The 18,205-nt window shown below is 37.8% G+C and overlaps 1 protein-coding gene across 7 annotated transcripts in view; it reads left to right on the forward strand.

Annotated features, from left to right (window-relative positions):
- Positions 1 to 18,205, forward strand: part of UTRN (utrophin) — a 562,884-nt gene that overhangs the window by 235,577 nt on the left and 309,102 nt on the right. For all 7 annotated transcript variants that reach the window (XM_019029674.4, XM_063707928.1, XM_063707930.1 and 4 more), the window contains exons 41-45: positions 3,848 to 3,998; positions 5,878 to 6,053; positions 10,359 to 10,494; positions 12,076 to 12,225; positions 15,577 to 15,652. In XM_019029674.4, the coding sequence (XP_018885219.3) occupies positions 3,848 to 3,998; positions 5,878 to 6,053; positions 10,359 to 10,494; positions 12,076 to 12,225; positions 15,577 to 15,652 (689 nt within the window). The remainder of the gene's footprint in view (positions 1 to 3,847; positions 3,999 to 5,877; positions 6,054 to 10,358; positions 10,495 to 12,075; positions 12,226 to 15,576; positions 15,653 to 18,205) is intronic.

An 18,205-nucleotide genomic window follows, 5' to 3' on the forward strand; every position in this document is an offset into this window, starting at 1 on the left:
AAATTCTCTCAGTATTTGTTTGAAAAAGACTATCTTTCCTTCATGTATGAAGCTTAGTTTCACTGGATACAAAATTCCTGGCTTATAATTGTTTTGTTTAAGGAGGCTGAAGATAGGACCCCAATCTCTTCTAGCTTATAAGGTTTCTGCTGAGAAATCTGCTGTTAATCTGATAGATTCTTCTTTATAGGTTACCTGATGCTTTTGCCTCACAACTGTCAATATTCTTTCCTTCTTATTGACTTTACATAACCTGATGACCATGTGCCTAGGCAATGATCTTTTTGCGATGAGTTTTCCAGGTGTTCTTTGAGATTTTTGTATTTGGATATCTAGATCTCTAGCAAAGCCGGGAGGTTTTCCTCAATTATTCCTGCAAATATGTTTTAGATACTTTTGGATTTCTCTTTTACTTGGGAACACAAATTATTCTTTGGTCTTTTAACATATTCCCAAACTTCATGGAGGCTTTGTTCATTTTTTAAAATTCTTTTTTCTTTTTCTTTGTCAGATTGGGTTAATTCAAAAGCCTTGTCTTTGAGCTCTGAGGTTTCTTCTACTTGTTCGATTCTATTGCTGAGACTTTCCAGTGCATTTTGCGTCTCTTTGAGTGTGTCCTTGATTTCCAAAAGTTGTTTTATTTATGCTGTTTATTTCACTCGAGATTTTTTCCTTCATATGCTGTGTCATTGTTTTGATTTCTTTAAGTTGGACTTCACCTTTCACTGGTGTGTCCTTGATTGGTTTAATAATCGACCTTCTGAATTCTTTTTCTGGCAATTCAGAGATTTTGTCCTGGTTTGGATCCATTGCTGGTAAGCTAGTGTGATTTTTTTTTTTTTTTTCTGAGATGGAGTCTTACTCTGTTGCCCAGGCTGGAGTTGCAATGGCGCAATCTCAGCCCACTGCAACCTCCGCCTCCCAGGTTTGAGTGATTCTCCTGCCTCAGCCTCCTGAGTAGCTGGGATTCCAGACACGCATCACCACACCAGCTTATTTTTGTATTTTTAGTGAAGACAGGGTTTCCCTATGTTGGCCAGGCTGGTCTTGAGCTGCTGACCTCAGGTTATCTGCCTGCCTTGGCCTCCCAAGTTGCTGGGATTACAGGCATGAGCCACTGCCCCCAGCCTAGTGTGATCTTTTTGGGTATTTTAAAGAACCTTGTTTTGTCATATTACCATAATTGTTTTTCTGGTTTCTTCTCATTTGGGTAGAGCACGTCAGAGGGAAGATCTGGGAATCAATGGCTGCTGTCCTGATTCTTTTGTCCCATGAAATGCTTCCTTGATGTAGTGCTCTCCTCCTTCCCCTAGGGATGGGGCTTCCTGAGAGCTGAACTGCAGTGATTATTATTTATCTTCTGAAGCTAGCCATCCAGCAGAGCTACTGGGTACTGAGCTGGTACTGGGGAGTGTCTGCAAAGAGTCCTGTGATGTGATGTGATCCGTCTTCAGGTCTCTCAGCTGTGGATACCAGCACCTGCTCTGGTGGAAGTAACAGGGGAGTGAAGCGGCCTCTGTGAGAGTCCTTGGTTGTATTTTGGTTAAGTTCGCTGGTTTTCTATTGGTTGGCCCCCAGCCGGGAGATGGTGCTTACAAGAGAGCATCAGCTGCAGTAGCATAGAGAGGATTAGGCGGCAGGCAGGGCCATAGAGCTCCTAAGAAATTATCTTCTTTGTCTTTGGCTACTGGGGCAAGTAGAGAAAGACCATCAGGTTGGGCAGGGTTAGGTGTATCTGAGTCAGACTCTCCTTGCGCATGGCTTGTTGTGGCTGCTATGGGGGATGGGGGTGTGGTTTCCAGGCCAGTGGAGTTATGTTCCCAGAGGGATTACGGCTGCATCTGCTGCATCACACAGGTTGCCAGGGAAGTGGGGGAAAGCCTGCAGTTGCAGGCCTCACTCAGTTTCCATGCAGCCCACGGCCCAAAAGGCCAGTCTTAGTCCTATCAGGAACCCCTTCTGCCACCCCCACACCCCCACTGGCCCAACAGCATTGGGTTTATTTCCAGGCAGCTGGTGAGCAGGGTCGAGAACTTGCCCCAGGTGACAAGTCTCCCAGCTGAGAACGCAAGCTGATCCCCAGTTCCTCGGCTCTCCCATGCAGCAGGCAGCAGCATTCCACCTCCTTCAAAGGGTCTGTAGATTCTCTCAGTTTTCCTGGTATGTTCCTGCGGTAGTTCTTGGAACAAAAGTCCACTATGTGTCTGCACATGCTGCTGTTTGTCTGAGTGGGAGCTGCAAGTTAGACCTTCCTCCTATCCACCATTTTTTTTTCTCTCTGTCACTGATGATACATTCTAAGTTTAATGTTTATATTTTCAAAGTCTTTAGATCTTTAGAACAGTCTTATAGCATCTCGAATTTGGAAATTGTGATTGTTGTGTAGTTATTGTGAATTTTTGCAAATGATAATGAGTGTCTTAGTATCATCTCATAGTGCCTTTTTTTTAAGTGCTTTTCTTTTTCCATGCTCAATAGAAAATTGCTTTACTGTGGGCAGTATTAGCAAAATTTTAAAAGTAATTTTCATGGACAAAGACAATATACACGTTATTTAGGGGTTATTGATATTAGGAGCCATTTTATTTAAAAAATATATATTTTATTAATATTGTTAAGATCTCAGAGATCACTTCTAAAACTCAGCTCCATTACTCTTAAACAAAAAGATAGGAGAAAAAATTATTTAGGATCCTAGTCCAATAAAGCTTTTCCTTTTTATACTTACTTCATGTATCCTGAATATAACAAGCACTGAGTTTTACTTTGCCATCTTTAAAAGAGTTTGGTTTAAACAGAAATCTCAATAGCCCTCTGTCTCATTGCATAACTTGGGCTCTGCATGCAATTTCATACTTTGCTGTATTTAGGTAAATGGGACCCTCAGGACCAGTCATTACCCGAAGTACATTAATCTGCTCAGGCAGCCGTTATAACATGGACTGGGTAGCTTAAACAACAGACATTTACTTTCCCACAGTTCTGGAGGCTGGAAGTTCAAGATCAAGGTGCCAGTAGATTTGGTGTCTAGTGAGGTCTCTCTTACTGGCTTGCAGATGGCCACCTTCTTGCTGTGTCCTCACATGAGAGAGCTCTGTGGTGACTCTTCCACCTATTATAAGGACACCAGTCCTTTCAGACTAGAGCCCCACACTTATGACCTCATTTAACCTTATTTGTGTCCTGGAAAGCTCTGTCTCTAAGTCCAGTCACACTGTGGGGTTAGGGCTTCAACATAAGAATTTTGATTGGACATAATTCAGTATGTAACATATAGATAGAGGGGTATGCGGGCATTTTGAAGTGTTTTGGCCTTTTGTGCTTTATTCTTGCCAGGAACTAAGTGTTCTGGTAGTAAAACAACATATTTTTCCCCAAGAAAATAATGAATCATATTTTATATTTCACAGTATTTAAATGTTAAATGTATAAAGTTGGATGCATTAACATGCCTACAACTAATCGATCCTGATTTTTCAAGCCAGAAAAGGCTGCATCTTTTTAGTTAAAAAGCTGCTCGAGTGTGTGCATGAGTGTGTTTGTGAGTGTGTATGTGAGTGTGCATGTGTGTATACGTGAGTGTGCATGTGTGTGTGTATGAGAGAGAGGATTTGGTAGCTAGTGGTGTGAGCAGATTGCTTTGCCCTTGGTATGATGCATATATCTCTAGGAGGAATTATTACCTGTATCCCACTACGAAAATTGGTTTTGTGGAGCAATAGGCTGTGAATTCAGTTGTTTGAGGTCTTTCTGATTAAATGAAATTTGATTTTCTTTTTTAGAAAAATGGCTTTAGGCAGTCCTGGAAAATTTGGAAACCTATTTTATTTTGTTTATTGTCCTCTAGTTGTTTTGACAGGGCAATGGAAGAATGGAGACAGTTCCATTGTGACCTTAATGACCTCACACAGTGGATAACAGAGGCTGAAGAATTACTGGTTGATACCTGTGCTCCAGGTGGCAGCCTGGACTTAGAGAAAGCCAGGATACATCAGCAGGTGAGTGCTTTCTGTTAGAGGAGGGGGACTGCACATATGGTTAGTGTATGCCTGTTAAGACAGATTTCAGAAGTAGGGACAAAATATATTAATTTTTCAGAAGTCAATGGACAATTTGTAATTTTTGTTCCAATTCTTGTTACCAGTTATAAAAGTTTAAGAAATTGGTCAATCACAATTTTCAATCAGGATTTCAAAGAAATTTAAATAAAAATACTCCTTAGTGGCTAATGTGAAAAACAATTTTATTTAAACAATTTTATATTTAGAATAAAACTTGTAAAATGTTATGCCTAAGACTATACCAAGAACAGAAAAAATATTTGCATGCCTCACCTCTGTTTTTTGTACTTAAAACACTTAGGCATCTCATTTTTCTTTGTATCATTGATAATTATCATAAAGTAAATTATTCTGGAGCGACAGCAGGGCAGCTGCTCATGTAAGTCTAATTCAGTCTTGGGAAAATATAACACAAAGTTAGTTCTGCTGATAACAATAGGTCTTTAAAAATAATGGTAGAAAGCACACGCAATTTCAATTCTACCATTGATAAAAATATTTTCTGTTTTATTAAGTTTTTAAAATGTATTTTATTTAGAAGGACATGACAATTTAAAGATAATTCATTTGTTTTTCTTATAAATGTGTTAATGTGGCCGGGCGCAGTGCCTCACACTTGTAATCCCAGCATTTTGGGAGGCTGAGGTGGGCGGATTATGAGGTCAGGAGATCGAGACCATCCTGGCTAACACAGTGAAAACCCATCTCTACTAAAAATACAAAAAATTAGCTGGGCATGGTGGCATGCACCTGCAGTCCCAGCTACTCGGGAGGCTGCGGCAGGAGAATTGCTTGAACCTGGGAGGCAGAGGTTGCAATGAGCCAAGATCATGCCACTGCACTCCAGCCTGGGTGACAGAGTGATACTGTGTCTCTAAATAAATAAATAAATAAATGTGTTAATGCATTTTTCTTATTTTTGGAGTTACAGATAAGTGTTTAAATTTGACTTGAAAATATTCATTCAATCTGTTACTTAAACATGTGTAGACCAGTGTATTAGTCTCTTCTCATGCTGCTAATAAAGACATACCTGAGACTGGGTAATTTATAAAGAAAAGAGGTTTAATTGACTCATAGTTCAGCATGGCTGAGGAGGCCACAGGAAACGTCCAGTCATGGTGGAAGGGGAAAGAAGCATGTCCTTCTTCATATGGCGGCAGGAGAGAGAAGTGCTGAGCAAAGTGGGGGAAAAGTCCCTTATAAAACCATCAGATCACTCTCACTAGAACAACACGAGGGTAACCACCCCTGTGATTCAATTACCTCCCACTGGGTCTCTCCCATGGCATGTGGGGATTATGGGAGGTACAATTCAAGATGAGATTCGGGTGGGGACACAACCAAACCATATCAACCAGTGAAGCAATATCTTAGTAAAATGCACATTTAGGTTTACTTGTATATGGTAGAACACAAGGATATAAGGATATATTGGGGTATATAATTTTTTAAAGCAATGCCTTCAAGCACTTGTTTGAAAGAAGATGAGCAATTCATTTTCATCAAACATGATTGATGCTTATGCTTTAATGTAAAAGCTGTTATTCGTTTTAGTTATTAAGCTGCCTTATTTCCTTGTATTTTGCCTGATGACATTCATGAAGGTGGGTTAGATTTCAAAATAAATTTCGTTTAGCATGTTCATTGAAATGTAATTAAATTGTTTTAAAATGCCTTTTTTTTAACATAAAATATCTTTCCAGGAGTTTGTTTCTTTCACACTTAAATTGATACCACAATACTTGGGTGGATTCATTGCATCAGAATCATTTACTTATTAGTGAAATTAATCTTGAGTTGTGCTCTGTTACAGGAACTTGAGGTGGGCATCAGCAGCCACCAGCCCAGTTTTGCAGCACTAAACCGAACGGGGAATGGGATTGTGCAGAAACTCTCCCAGGCAGATGGAAGCTTCTTGAAAGACAAACTGGCAGGTTTAAACCAACGCTGGGATGCAATTGTTGCAGAAGTGAATGATAGGCAGCCAAGGTGATTTAGCTATGATTGTTTGCAGGCACAGGAGTGAACATATTTTCGATAGAATCTTTTAAGATGCAATCTAATGAGTTCTTTTATTGTTTGACATTATAATAGGAATTTTACTGACATTTAAGACCTCCACTGCCCACGTTCTCCCTTCCTGTATTTTTAGTCTGTCCATAAATTCTCACTTTTCTACTCAAATGCTACATATGTAAAAACCAAACACCTTTATTCCTTTTATTTACGACTGCTTATTATGATATGGTGATTATGATGGGAATTTAAAGTAGTTGAAATAACTGAAACTCCAGGTTTCAGGTTTGAAGGTCTGGGTTCAAGATCAGACCTTCCCTTTGCTTATTTCCTGATTGAGCCTACCTTAGTAATACGTCTTACTAAGTTATTTTAGTGTCAAATGTTGTGTTCTATTCATGCTTTGCCAATAATAAAGTTCTTCATCTATGTAATATAATATAATATTAGTATTATTAATTTTTATGTCAGATTATATTACAGTGACTCAGATTTTATTTGAGCATCTTCCAGTTGCAAATTTGTTTTGCAACTGGAATATAATGCTCAACACTATAGACACTTTCCATATTTAAAATTATTTGACATTATTTTCTGAGACAGTCAAGATTTATGAATGATTTCTACTTTGCTTCATATATTCCGTCATTAATGATCTTTTTTGTTTGTTTGTTTCTTGTTGGTAGTTTAGGGTTAAAAACTCCACGATATTTTTTTCTGTTAATTTTAACTCTGTTGATGAAGTATTATTTTAGTGATAAGCTATCATTTTGTGAAAGGCCAATCTAATACTTTATCAGGTCCAGTATTATTATGCAACCTAAAATATTCAAGTATCATGTGACCTACAGTTGCTTTTCATTTAAAAAATCTATTATTTTGTGTGTTTTGGTAAGAGACAAATAATAATTTGTATGTTTTGGTTGAGAGATTACCACATGGCAGAGAGAGTATCTGGCACCTTGCACACATTGCCTTGTTTAGGAGTCATAACTCACCTCTTAGGGGACTGTTAAGCCTTGTACAGCTTTAGAAACTGAGGCTAAGAGAGGCGAGGTTAAGTAACTTGTCCAAGATCTCATAGAAAGTAAGTGATCATACTGTCTTATGCTCTCAATATTATGCTGTACGAACTTGGAAAGAGCACAGAACTCTCTGGCCAAAGTGTCTTCCTCTGGAAATGAGAACTATGATATCACCACAGAGGACTGTCATGAGGATTAAATGCAATAGTGTTTGGAAAATGTACATGCCTTGACTATTCATAGTAAACACTTAAAGTATCTATTTCTTATGAAAGCAAGTTATCTTAGAACTTATTCTCTAAGCATATTGCTGAATTTTGCCAATGATTGATTAATGACTTGATGGCTATTTATTGAGCTCTATGTTTAGCACTGAAGATACAAGTATGATTAAGGAACTCTAAGAAGAAGAAAATGATGAATGAAAACATCATTAAAAAGATAAAGTGTCACAGAGGCAGATATGATGGGCTGTGGAATTTAAGTGTCACAGAGGAAGCATGCCGAAGCTGAGTTTAAAGCATTTATAGCAATTTTCTATAAATTTCTTCTAGGGAGGGCCTTCTAGGCAGAAGAAGTAAAACAGCAGAGGTGGGAGGCATAAATGGCATCGTCGTGTGAGAGATCTGCAAAGGATTGAAAGGAGAGGAGGGTTCAATGACCAGGGGAAGGATTGGAAAATGAGGTCCCATAAGATCTTATATGTCATGCTATTCAGTTTGCACGGAGGGTCTTAGCTTGAAATGATTTCTCTCCTAGACCTTTATTGTTTTTTTGAGACAGAGTCTCGCTCTGTCACCCAGGCTAGAGTGCAGTGGCGTGATCTCAGCTCACTGCAACCTCTGCCTCCCCGGCTCAAGCAATTCTCGTGCCTCAGCCTCCTCAGTAGCTGAGATGACAGGTGCCTGTCACCATGCCTGGCTAATTTTCATATTTTTAGTAGAGATGGCATTTCACTATGTTGGCCAGGCTGGTCTAGAACTCCTGGCCTCAAGTTGATCCACTGGCCTTGGCCTCTCAAAGTTCTGGAATTATAGGCATGAGCCACTGTGCCTATCCTCTCCTATACCTTTTTAAGGAAAAACATGTACCTGCTGGGAGGGTTTTAACAATAAATGCAGAAATTCTTCTAAAGGTAGATATCTGTGGCGTGTGGTAATTACAGCTCCTAAAACTAATAAGGTGAAGCTAATACATGTTTTTACTCATTTTTTGGAAGTGAAAAGAATAATGAATCTCTTCCCCAACAGCTTATATTTTGACTAAAACAATATTTGTCTTTGTAAATTAATGCTAAACTTCACCTTAGGTTGGTAATCTATATTAAATTGGGACCATTTTGGGTAGATTGTATATATGTTGTTAACAAAGTAATTGAGAATTATCACACAGTTCAATTTGTTTTTGTATTGAGTGCCTGTAGTTAAGTATTTGCATAGTTCAGCAACCTGCAGAGTTATTTCTTCCCTTTTTTGGAGACAGTGTCTTGTTCCGATACCCAGGCTGGAGTGCAATGGTGCAATCATAGCTCACTGCATCCTTGAGCCCTTGGGCTCAAACAATCCTCTCACCTTAGTCTTCTGAGTAGTTGGGGCTGCAAGTGTGTGCTACCACACCCAGCTGATTTTTAAATTGTTTGTAAAAATAAGGTCTTGCCATGTTGTCCAGGCTGGTCTCCAACTCCTAGGCTCAAGTGATCCTCCTGCCTCAGTCTCTCAAAGTGCTGGGATTACAGCCGTGAGCCACCATGCCCAGTGGGTTATTCCTTAGTGAGCAATTGTTATCTTCTGTTAGAACATGAATTTATAATTTGTTTTTACTCTTGGGGATAATATTTAAAATGTAGATTATATTTAGCTAATTTGCAGTTGAAAATATTGGGTGACTCAAATATATCTTATTGAAATCACTTTATAATGCTAGTTTTCTTCATAGTTCTGTTTTGAAAGTACTAAATTAGTCATGATCTTGAAACATTGGAACGTGAAATTTCAACCCTTTTTTAGAAACAAAGGCCTATAATAGTATTTTGGGTGTTTCCAAAGTTGTTATTTAAGTTAAATACTTTTCACTATGGAGGGTAGATTATTTGTTTTAGTCTTAGTAATTAGTGCTATTGCTGTATTTATTTATTTTTAATCTTAAAGGAGCATTCTTTCTTGATGGATACTTAAAAATTATGATTTTGTAGTGATTTTCATTTTTTTAAACATTATACATCAAATATTGACTGTTTATTAAATATAGAAGTATTATCTAATATTTTATTACATGTATTGCAAGATTATGTCAGACCTTTTGTGATTAAAAATGAAAACTCCTAGCCATAAAAACATAAATTCTTATTAGGAATGATACAATACAACTTATTTAAAAATTGCATTCAGTTTTTAAACCAGCAGTTAATTATAGCAGCTATAAAAATAAAGATACCACCAGGCTTTTAATAGCTTTCAAATCCTTTTAAAAAACACATAATCTTATTTGTCATATGAGTTCTAATCATATTCCTCTCTTCTGACAGATGGTTTATATTCTTATAAATGTTATTCTTATAACACTATAAAGATCTAATTGAGGCAGTTCCTTTTTTATATTCATTTGACTGTTTTCCTTGCATCATTTAAAATTTTTGCTTTGTTTTTTTCTATATCTCTTTTTGTAACAGTGCTATATTCAAATATAATAGTTATTTTAATAAACAAGCCAAATTCACATTTCTTGTCTTCCCTAATACTTGTAAGATTCTCCCATCCTTGATACCTTGCTTTGTTCTTATTCTTTCTGTCCTATGAATAAAGCAGAGTAATAGTTACCACCTAATGTGATAACATGTCATATAATGATTCCTTTCAATATTCGTGAAACACTCAAAGAGAATTATGCTTTTTCCCTATTATTTTAGATAAAGACATTTTTCATGTTTTAAAAAATTTCCATTATGTTGCGGAGTGGTATCTAACTGTAAAAAAGGCTTTTGTATTCAATTTCTATGTAACTTTTTATGATGAGGGAAGATAATATTCTTTAGTTTCAATGTTTTTGAATTTAACTAAGGAAAAAAGCTTCTTGGTCTATTATTAAACAATCTTTATATAGTAGAATATATATTGTTTCACTTAAAATAAATATTAAAATAATTATTAGAAATTATTTATTTTGGGAAATATTTGGGATATTCAAAGCAAATATGTAAGGTTCTGCTTAATTGGGCAGTTTTTCCTCAATATTTTTAAATAATATATTCTTTTAGGCTAAAAGGAGAAAGTAAGCAGGTGATGGAGTACAGGCATCAGCTAGATGAGATTATCTGTTGGTTAACAAAGGCTGAGCATGCTATGCAAAAGAGATCAACCACCGAATTGGGAGAAAACCTGCAAGAATTAAGAGTAAGTTGTTTATTTCTGTCTATATGCCTTTTGGTGCCCGAACATTATACTTCAGAGTCACATACTGCGTGTCTGAAGAAGAAAAGGGAAAAGAAACTTTGTACTTTTTGGTAAATGTGGTGAACTTGAAAGAGGAATATATTTTATTTTTTAAAGAGCAGTTATAATTTTGGTCATGCAGAGCTTAAACTTCACTTATGTAAAAAGAACAAACTATTATGGTGTCAGTATTAGACCAGAGGTTTTTAGGATATTGTAAACTGACCTTATCGTTTTAAAATACAATAGGGCTATGAAATATCGTTTTTTGTTTTTAGATTTGGAAGAAAATTACTGATTATTGTCTATAAAGCTGCAAAACTCAACTTTATAGATAATAATCAGTAATTATCGGAGTGACTTGCTGAGGAACAAAATGCAGCTTGCAGTAGGTTTAGTGTCATGGTTGTATTAATCAGATTTTCTTTGTTGGTTTGCAACTAACAAGTATTGTTTATAGTTGTAGATGTATATAATCTATAAAAATTCGTACATATATAGATGTATAAATATATCCAAATATCCATAAATTTTGTATTCATAAATATTTATTTTTTGTGTTAAGAATTAAAATACTTGTTGCAGAACACTCAGCATAATGTGCTCACATTTTTATTTAAAAAAAGAAATTGTGGGCCGGGTGCGGTGGCTCACGCCTGTAATCCCAGCACTTTGGGAGGCCGAGGCGGGTGGATCACAAGGTCATGAGATCGAGACCATCTGGCTAACATGGTGAAACCCCATCTCTATAAAAATACAAAAAAAAAATTAGCTGGCCGTGGTGGCAGGTGCATGTAGTCTCAGCTACTCGGGAGGCTGAGGCAGGAGAATGGCATGAACCCGGGAGGCGGAGGTTGCAGTGAGCCGAGATCGTGCCACTGCACTCCAGCCTGGCTGACAGAGCGAGACTCCATCTCAAAAAAAAAAAAAAAAAGAAATTATGAGTGTGTATTCATACATGTACAAGCATAAAAGTGTGTGTGAAAGGTTACTTACTAATTCAGAGATTTTGTCTATAAAGGAGTATGATTGAAGCATTTTGAGAAAGAAACATTGAATAATGATGAAAAATATTTTGTGGAACATATATTAAGTTTTCTTTTTAAAATGTGACAATATCTAACAAGCTTCCTTTTTTATCTAAAAATTTCAATGGTTTTTTTGGGAATGTCTCTTTTGTAAACAATTTGAGGAGAGTTAGAAAAGGTGGAACAGTATATTAGGATGGAGTAGCAAGGAGGAGATAAGAACAGAATGTTAAATTATCAGTGTAAAAATAATATATGACCCGGTTAAGAGACAGTGAGTACCAGAGAGCCCGTTTGTGCACAAGAGTGCAAAAATACACACAGAAGGCATGTGCGCACTCCCTTCTTAGTTATCATTTGTTAGCATGAGCTTAAGCTTCTTATAAGTTTATTTTTTCACTTAACAAATTAGAAAGTTACATTTGTAATAATACCAAAAAGGTTTCTAATACAATTCTTGAATTTTCCCTTATCTGACTACCTTCTAACCACACCTATCTTTTAACTTCTCCAGGACTTAACTCAAGAAATGGAAGTACACGCTGAAAAACTCAAATGGCTGAATAGAACTGAATTGGAGATGCTTTCAGATAAAAGTCTGAGTTTACCTGAAAGGGATAAAATTTCAGAAAGCTTAAGGACTGTAAATATGACATGGAATAAGGTGTGTATAAAGTTACTATCACACATTTCTCATATTTGTTGATTTTGTTGTCAGAGATGTGGGATCATGTAACTGCTTTACTTTCAAGTGTATCCAAATGGGGCAAATTTTACTAAAGCTTACTAATGTTTTTATTTTTTATCTGTCATAGACAGAGGCATATATTCTAGAAGAATACTTTTTATTTTATACAGAACTCTTTGGCCTAGGGGATTTATACATTATATACTACATTAGATAATGAATATATGTTGGAATTAGGTAAGAAAATTCCAGTGATGATATTCTGAAAGTGAAGACCTTAAAATAGCATTCTGAGCCGGGTGTGTTGGCTCATACCTGTAATCCCAACACTTTGAGAGGCCGAGATGGGGGGAATCACATGAGTCCAGGAGTTTGAAACCAGCCTGGCCAACACAGTGAAACCCCATCTCTACTAAAAATAGAAAAATTTGCCAGGCGTGGTGGCACACGCCTGTAATCGCAGCTACTTGGGAGGCCGAGGCATGAGAATTGCCTATACCTGGGAGGTGGAGGTTGCAGTGAGCTGCAGTCACACCACTGGACCCCAGCCTGGGTGAGACAGGGAGACCCTGTCTCAAAAAAAAGAAAGAAAGAAAGAAAGAAAATAGCATCCTGATTTTGCACATGACTTTTCACACATGTATGTTTATTTTCAATGATTTTTTTCATTAAATATATATTTACTAGGTTCCAGTGAAATGTAATGGCATGTGACTACAAATACAACTAATATCTTTCCCTCCTACCATTATTTTTTTTTTTTTGCCATTGAAACGGTTAAAAGTAGATAAAGTCATAGATATCTTTTTTGTTTGACCTGGTACACACCATATCAGAGTATGACGTCTGTATAGGACATTGAATGGATATGTCTCTGTCCTTGGTTTGGATGGACTCCATATCAGTCATTTTCTCTCTCATCCTCTTTAAATGGTAGCCATTATCCTATAGCTAATGATGCAGGTGCTTTATTGATCTGGTCTCTCTGATTGGGAATCACTGCCTGTTGAGTCACTGTGATTCACACATGTGTATCTCTGGTCTGGACCTTTCTCCATACTCTAAACTTGTGTATGCAACTACCTGCTCAACATCTCTCCTTAAATGTCTAATAGGCACCTGAAACTAACATACACAATCGAGCTTTTGATATCCCTCTCCCTTCTGTGCCTTAATATACATCTCCCACCTTAGTCAATGGAAGTTTCATCTTATTATTACTTAAGTCAGAAATATTGGAGTCAATCCTATGGTATATGAATTCTATCACAAAAAGAAACAAAGAAAACCCCCAAACCAAAAACTATACCTCAGTCACCATTAGCAGCTTTTCCTTCAAAATACATATCTACTGGATGGATGGTTTATTGGATAGCCAGATGGCTATGTGTGATAAGGCAAATGTAGCAGAAGTTTGACAGTTGTAGATGTCAGAGGGCACACAGGTATTTCCTCTACAATTCTTTCGACTTGTCTTAGGTCAAAAAATATCATACATTTGACTGCTTCTTACAACCCCCATTGCCACTAACTCGTTTCAAGCCTGCCATCATCTCTTGTCTTGATGACTACAAAGGCTGCCCCACTCATCTCCCCTGCTTCTTCCTTTGCCCTTTGTTATTCTGTTCTAGACAAAGCAGCCAATATGATTGGTTAAAACATAATTCAGATCAAGTGACTTATCTGAGCAAAGTCCACCAATGGTTTTCTATCTTGCTCAGGGTGAAAGCCAAAATGCTTTTTTGGCTTATGAGGCTTCTCATGGCCTGGCGTCCTGTGATCTCTCCTACAATATCCACTGCTCTCTCTCCCCTACACTCCTTTCCAGACATGTTAGGTCCTGTGTCACTTGCCAGAAAGGTTGTCCATATTCAGTCGGAGCACACATATTTATTTAACACAAAGGGTATCAGTGGGTATTCTGCAGAAAAGGGCACAGTTGTTAATTTGGGTGCATTATGTCAGACAAAGCTAGAGCTTTGGTTATTGCAGAATTTCATGTAAATTTTAATATAATTCACTTTGGTGAATTATGAATGTCTAAGACCAACAATGCTCATTGTGCAGAAAATCTCAACAAACATAATTTGGGAAATTCTAACATGGGATATTTCATTCATTCATACAGTCATTCATTCACTCAATAGGTTTTTATTGGTCTCACTTTCTGCCAGGTATCATTTTAAGAGATAGGAATGCATTAAAGAGTGTGGCATTCCTTCTAACTCAAAGAGCTTATCATGGATGAGACCAGCAGACAAGCAATTATAACATCCAGGTAGTGATGAGCACATAAAGGTGGAGCACCTGCTTGGCTTTGAGGGGTAGCTGTGGAAGGTTTTGTTGAAAAGATCACATTCTGGTTAATTTACGAAGGATGAATAAGTATTGGTCAGGTGAAGAATGAGGGAAAGTGCAGTGTAGAGAGAAGTGGCAAATGAAAGTGTCTAGAAGAGACAGAGAATGAGCACAGTGTATATAGGTCCAGGAAGTAGCCCACTGTAGAATGGAAGGCTGAGGGATGTTCTCAGAGATGAGATCCTGGAGGACTCACTGTGCATCACAAGGAATTTGAGCTCCATGTTGCAAACAATCTACCACTTTGAGGGTAGTGGGTAGCTACTGATGGGTTTTAAGCAGAGGAAAGTCATATTTTTGAAATATTGCTATAGCTTCACTATGGAGATAGATGAAGTGATCCTAAGAATTGATATAGAAAGATGAGTTAGAATCTTCAGAAGAGTTTATGAAACGGGTGTCAGGGAAGATAGGGATAAGGAATTCAGATTTGGACATATCTGAATATCTAGTTCACAGAGAGGGCTGGACTGAAGATATGTTTTGGGCAGTCTTTAGCCTCTCAAAACTCCATTTGATTCCTGAAATCTTTGGAAACCAGGACTCAGGGAGAGCCCAGGGTGAAGGGCAAGAAGAGCAACACACCTGCCCTGGAGGATATTGGTATTTGATGGATGGGCAGAGGAAAAGGAGTTGGTGAAGGAAATTCAGGAGAGCCAGCCAGAGAGGTAGGAGGAAAGCCAGAATTGCAGAGTAATAACAGAATTCAAGGGAGGGGGAGTGGACGGCATTAACTGGTGCACAGGGGTCAGGACAGCTAAGGACTGGTTGGTGTTTTTGATAGCAATGTCAGTGGAGTTAGGGGCTCAAACAAGATTGCAGTGGTGAGTGAAGGTAGAGCCAGAAGTTTAGGTCGTTAGGGGAAAAAAAGTAGCAGAGCTGCCATTCAGAATAACACCTCTTCTTTTGGACTACAGTCATCTTTATTTATGTAGTATTCTTCTCTTTCTGTTTGTCCTGATGCGGTAGATTTGCAGAGAGGTGCCTACCACCCTGAAGGAATGCATCCAGGAGCCCAGTTCTGTTTCACAGACAAGGATTGCTGGTAAGATACAGTTTATCTTTAACAAAGTTTTTAAAAAAAAATACGTAAAATTTTGTGATATGAGCCTCATATATGAATTAGAAAGACTTAGAAACGTCGTGCCATTTTCTTTATTTAATCTACTTTCAATGGTTTGAAAAGAACATCTTCTTTAAACCCAAGACACATTTGGCTGCCCAGTGTGGGTAAGGCATTTGTTCTCGCGGCAGATAAGGCTGGCCTTTCTCTGGACTCCAGTGCTACCTGGGCATCCACAGGTCCTGCTGAAGGGAAGATGAGAGGCTAGGTGCAAAAACTGGGGACTAGTTTTCTGGGTCGAGGCAGTTTTCAGGAAATCAGCTATAACTTGTTGTGTTAACATGAGCTTGGTTAACATATGTAATTAGACCCTGATCATGACTGAGAACAAAAGGCTTAGATATCCTGGGAAGCAGGTGGGGGATGGATATTTAGAAGCATTCTCCAACCTAGGAGACAAATACTTCTCACTTGGATGTGGAGAAAGAAGAATGTTTTCTCACTATTTCCTTCTCTCTTTATCCAGATTAGATCGCAGGCTCCTGCCCCATAGCCACTGTTGCCACTGCCTTGCAAGTTTTCTGAACCATCATGCCCTGCTCTTCCTCTGTTGAGTCACCTGGCAAAACCCCAAATGCGACCAACTCTAACTGTCCACTCACTCCCTGACAGCTGCTTCTGCTGATTCTTTTTATTGCTCCTCCCCGCTTTTTTCTTCTCCCTCATCCTTCTCCTCCTCCTTGACTTCCATGTCCACCTTCTACTTTCTACCTCTTCTCTCGTCCTCCACCTCTACCTCTTCTACCTCTTTTTTTTGGGAGGGTCCTTTTTATTTCTCTTATTCCTCTTATTTTTCTTTTCTTTTCCTTCTCTTCCTCCTCCTCCCCTCAAGTTTTGAGAAAAGTGATGACAGACAATATTTTTTTTTTCATTTTTCGAGATTGCAAGCTAATTGAGGACCAAGTTTGTGTTTTTTATTACTTGTATTTCTGGAAATTTGCACAAAAAGTACCTGGGGCCTGATCAAGTTTCTTGATTAATATTCAGAACACTTGAGTTGACATTTGGGTACTGCTGCTTTGCAAATACAGGCTCAACTCCATAATCATAGGGAAAGAATTGGATGCATTTTATAAAATCGTCATGGGTTATCTTACTTTTTAAAACCTCTATATGGTAAAGGAGCAGGGAAAATTTGAATACATATTTAGAAGTATAAAAAGCTAACAGCAAAGCTACAACTTCCATTAGGTGGATGGCTCATTTTTAACAGGATATTCGTCCTTGGGACAGGCCTGAGACCTGAAGCTAATCTTAGTATGTCTCTCTCCTCCTACGCAGTGTTTTAATTCAGTTCCTTCTTTTTAACATTTTATTTAGAAAATAAAATTAACCATTTTAAAGTGAACAATTTAGTGACATTTAATGCATTCACAATGTTGTACAACCACTATTTCTATCTAGTTCCAAAATATTTCTATCACTCCAAACTAAAACCTCTTACTCATTAAGCAGTTTCTTCCCATTCCCTCCTACTCCCAGCCCCTGGCAACCACCAATCTGCATTCTGTTTCCATGGATTTCTCTATTCTGGATATTTCATATAAATGGAATCATACGATGCTTCTTTCACTTAGCATAATGTTTTTGAGGTTCATCCTTGCCAACACCTTGCCGACTGTACTCATTTCAGAGCTATGACTATTCATTTCAAATAAGCACTCAGCACTAAGAGACAGTCCTACCGTACTTTCTTCTGAGTACTCCTTGGTACTCATTTCTCAACTAATGACCTCATCTCATTTTCAAAAGAAAAAAAAAACCTTTTTCGTTTTCCCACCAGAGAATCCATCAAGCTACCTGCGGCTGTACCCGTGTACTTTACACACTTCCTTCCTATTCTGCGAAAGGGTTATTATCTCTTTTCCTAAGACCAGCTCCTCCACTTATGCATAGGATCCCATATTCTCTGGGCTGCTTACGTATCCTCTTTCTCTGATAGCTACTAGATCATCCTTATTGCCATACCTTTTGAAGCATGTAGCTCTAGTCTACTCATTTAAACTGATGTACAGTATTACATAACATTGGATATACTACAATCCTCTAAATTCTCTTTTCTACCTATGCTTACCAGTCCCAGAACTGTAGACATTTTTTTTTTTAGGTGATTCACCCAGTCCTTAGGCCAATAAACTTGTAGTCAACCTCAACTCTTCTCTGGAATTAATATTCAATCCATCAGCAAGTAGCATCATTTCCATGTTCCATTCCACCTATTTCCGTGGTCTTGAACACCCTTATCTTTCTATCTAGATTATTGGAATATGCTCCTAATTCATAATCCTGATTCTATTCTTGCCTCAGTACTTCTCCATGACCTATTCCTCTGATAGCAGATACAGTGATTCTTTCTAAACAAGTTTGATTGTGTCGTTTCTTTGATCACAGTCTTTTAATCACTTCCATCCACATAAATGAGTTCCAAAGTCTGGCCTTAGTCCAGAACACCATGCATATCTGCCTGTCTCTTTA

The sequence above is a fragment of the Gorilla gorilla genome, chromosome 5 (genome assembly GCF_029281585.2).
Source record: "Gorilla gorilla gorilla isolate KB3781 chromosome 5, NHGRI_mGorGor1-v2.1_pri, whole genome shotgun sequence".
Classification (NCBI taxonomy): Eukaryota; Metazoa; Chordata; class Mammalia; order Primates; family Hominidae; genus Gorilla; species Gorilla gorilla.